The following is a 3763-nucleotide window of genomic DNA, read 5'->3' as shown; positions in this document are numbered from 1 at the left end:
GTGGGCAATGAGGAGAAAGTATCATTGCATGTGTTTTGTGAGTCTGAAAAGGAATTTATAGATCGGTATCGGACATATGGTCTAATAACAGACATGGACATGAGCTGGACCGGGCTGGGATGTTGGTCAGCATACAATTGCTCTTGTATGTAAAGCTCTTTCTTGTGCACACATGCGTGTCTATGAACTTGTTCCTCTAGTCTACCCAGACGAATACATGCGGTGAATGCCTTGGGTGAGCCGCGTGCTCTAAGTGGGACGGAGGAGTTCCCTCCCATCAGGAGCCCTGGCTGAGCAGCGGTGAAAGATCTCTGCTGCTAACCAGAGTCAGAGGTTCAAACCCACCGTCTGTCTGTACAGCCTCAGAACCCCAATGAGCTGTTCTGGTCTGCCCTCCAGGGTCAGCAGAAGTTGGAACTGGCTCAACGGAAGAGGGCCCCGCAGAGCCCTGAAGATGCTTTGATGGCGCGGAGGGCTGGGCCTTGGGACCCCTCCAAGCTGTCGGGCTTTGGCCGATAACAGTTGACAGAGGAAATGGGGTCTCAGAGAGACGAACCGATGTGTACCGAGTGGCCTTCCTCCAGGAAGCACAGCCTGCTGGAGAAAGTGGGTTCTTCCCACTCCAGGTGTTCAGGCAGCTTACCTGAGGACACCATCAGGGAGGGGACCCTGGGAGTCTGCTCCCAGACCAAGCCAGGAGCATGCTCCCCTGAGGTTGTGGCAGAGCTGGGGGGTTGAGCAGGGGCGTGGGCACCAGGCTACAGGCTGGGCCTCACCCGGCTCCCATCTGCTCTCCGCACAGCTGGCTCGCTACACCAAGGAGGGATTCCTGCACCTGGGCGCCCTGGGGACCACCACACTGCTGCCTGACACACGCTGCCTGGTGGACAATGGCAAGAGCCGGCTGCCCCAGCTGCTGGACTGCGACAAGGTCAAGAGCAGCCTGTACAAACGCTGGAATTTTATCCAGGTGAGTGCCCCGTGGGCAGGGCTGACACCTGGGCAGGTGAGGATGCTGCTGTGGGCTTTAGGGTGTGGAACACTGGCTGCCCCAAAGGGCCCTCGGTTAAGTGCAACCCAGAACCCCTTCTCCTAGCCCACTGCCCGGCACTGTGTGTGTGGTCATTGGGGAAATTCTGCGGGGGATTGACTGCAGCGCTCCCCCCCGGGGCTAAGACAAGAAAGGGTCTTTATTGAATTGATCCCAATGCAGGGAGACCTGTGTCTGTCAGCGTAGAACTGAGCTCGTTGGAGGTTTTCCCTCTAAGTGGCAGGCCGTTCTTCCGAGGAACACCTGGGCAGATTCGAAATGCCAGCCTTTAGGTTAGCAGCCAAGCACCCCCACCCCCGCAATGGCTGGGGTGGAAGTCCCGAGCTGAGTGGCACACACGGCAAAGTGTCTTGAGGAAAAGCCCTGGCATTGGCTTCTGAATGTTCCCAGCCATGGGAACCCCATGGAGCAAGGTTCTGCCTGGCACCCATTTGGAGGGGGTGGTGAAGGTGAGGGAGGGTGTGCTCAGTCTTGAACGGTGCATGGGGTCATTGACTCAGAGTGACCCGTTGCACAGCAGGTCGAAGCACTGCCCGTGCGTCCGTCCCGCACAAGTGTTCTCACCTTTGAGCCTGCTTTGTACAACCACCATGTCAGCCCCTCTAGGAGAGGGGTCTTCCTCTTTTTATCCAAGTCTTCTCCAAGCAACAGGACCTTCCTCTGGGGCTAGCCTCTCCTGACACCATGGCCAACGGATGTGAGATAGAATCTGTCTTGGAAGAGTTGCAACCAGCATGCTCCTGAGAGGCAAGGCTGCGAGACTCGTGTTCTTTGGACATGTTGTCCGGAGAGACCAGTCCCTGGGGAAGGACAAAGAGGAAGACCCTCAACCAGATGCATGGACGCCGTGGCTGCATGGATGGGCTCAAACCAAAGAACGATTGTGAGGATGGAGCAGGACCGGCCGGGGTTCATTCTCTGTGCGTGAGGTCGCTACGTGTTGGAACCAGCCCCACGTCACCTCACAGCAGCATCCATAGCCGTCCACTCTGCCTGATAGCAAGGCCATTCGTGTCCCTGGCCAGGGTCAGGGGAGTCTCTGGAAGCTTCATCCACATGGGGACACTGCAAATGGTTTGTTTTGTGTTTTTTAACTTAAGAGAACCCACGGTGGGTGCCCAAGATCCCCTGGTCCCTGGCATGAAATGTCAGTGAGATCGGGTTTCAGTAAGAGTCCCTGAGCCAGGAAAGAGGTGAGTGAGTCCGTCTGTCCATCTCTCTATCCCATTTCCTCCTCTCTTCCCAGAACGGTGCCATCATGAACAAGGGCACGGGGCGCTGCCTAGAGGTGGAGACGCGAGGCCCGGCAGGCGTGGATCTCACCCTACGCAGCTGCACCGGGCAGAGGTGGGCCATCAAGAACACCATCAAGTAGCAGCCGGCAGCGGGCACGCCGGGAGCCTGGCCCCCAGGACGGACCCGTCCATCCCTGGGCCTACCACCTGGGTGCAGAGACATCAAGGGGCCAGCGGGTGCTTGTCCAGGGTCTGGGGCTTCCCCAGACCTCCAAAGGGACAGTCTGTCCATCAGGCTCTCAGACACCCAGGAGAGTCCACACCCCGGGAAGGTGAACCGAAGCTGGTCACCCGCCGGCCTGAGGTGACCTGGTGCAAAATCGAAAAGCTGTCCACCTGTCCGCCTGGTCATCTTTCACCCCAGGGTCAGGGTCTGGGTCCCCTCCTCGATCCCACCTTTTGCAGCGACAGCAGCTTCTGATGTCCCTTGGTTCCAATCAAGGTGTCCAGGGAGACTTCGGCCACCTCCTCGCCACCCCACCCCCAACCCACCATGTCTCCTGAGATTCAATTTCCCGAGGTTGCTTCTGCCCGGATGCTTGTCCGTCCCCCAGAGAAAGCCGCCACTTGGAACCTTCTGTCCGGTGGCTTGGATGGTGACAGTCCCAGACTCTCTCCTCCCTGACAGAGCTGATGCACCCCTATGACTACCCAGCCACCTAGCTCCCGGGTGCCAGGCCCCGGTCCTGGCCTGTGGCTGATGGAACAGGAAGGTCTCAGCTTCAAGGGCAGTGAGGGGCCCAGCTGGGGCCAGAGGACCTGGAAGGTTGGACACGGAGCTGCCCCAGGGAGTGGGAACAACCTCCGGGACCTCAGGACCACAGCAGCCAGCCAGCCACAGGCCTGGGCTCTGTGTCAGCCCTCCCAGCTCCACGGCTCCTAGGTGGCCAGGAGAAAGCAGTCTTCCCCTTTCTTAAGAGTAATAAGCTTTCTTTTCTTGCCCTCTGGTTAGGGTGCCCTTGTAAATCAGAGTTAATATATGGGTGTGCGTGCGTGCAAATGCAGGTGTCTGGGCCGCGTGCGAGGCCTGGCGTGTGCAAGCCGGGGAGCGCATGCAGCTGAGTGCATGGAGGAGTACACGTGGCTGTGTCCCCTTGGACTGGCCGGGCCACCGCCCACCTGGGTGGGACGAGGACACCGAGCCTCTCTGGGCACTAGCCCAGGCAGGAGGGCCTGGCCTGGCCCCAAGCATAGCTTGCCACCGCCTCTCCCCTCCTGCGGGCCCCGGCCAGCCCTGCCCAGAACCAGACCCTGTAGCTGCCCAGTCTGCGGTTCACAGCACCGCGTTCAGTGGTCACCCTGCCCCCAGCCCCACCCGTGAAATAAACATGTTAGCATTTCCCACCGTGGTCTCATTTCTCAGGAAGGATTTGGTTTTGTCTTTTTGATGCAAAGGTACTCGGCCAAGCAGGCCCCA

General features: G+C 59.0%; 1 protein-coding gene across 2 annotated transcripts in view; it reads left to right on the top strand.

Moving 5' to 3' along the window:
- The window catches only part of GALNT17 (polypeptide N-acetylgalactosaminyltransferase 17), a 397088-nt gene extending 393402 nt beyond the window's left edge, over window positions 1–3686 (top strand). For both annotated transcript variants that reach the window (XM_004705577.2, XM_004705578.3), the window contains 2 exons: window positions 803–970; window positions 2298–3686. In XM_004705577.2, the coding sequence (XP_004705634.1) occupies window positions 803–970; window positions 2298–2426 (297 nt within the window). In that variant the 3' untranslated portion in view covers window positions 2427–3686. The remainder of the gene's footprint in view (window positions 1–802; window positions 971–2297) is intronic.
- Window positions 3687–3763: the final 77 nt, after the last annotated feature.

This window comes from Echinops telfairi, unplaced genomic scaffold (genome assembly GCF_000313985.2).
Source record: "Echinops telfairi isolate 266 unplaced genomic scaffold, ASM31398v2 ScPeMD7_5;HRSCAF=22, whole genome shotgun sequence".
NCBI lineage: Eukaryota > Metazoa > Chordata > Mammalia > Afrosoricida > Tenrecidae > Echinops > Echinops telfairi.
The sequence above is the reverse complement of the archived record's forward strand: the minus strand, read 5'-3'. Positions and strand labels throughout refer to the sequence as shown.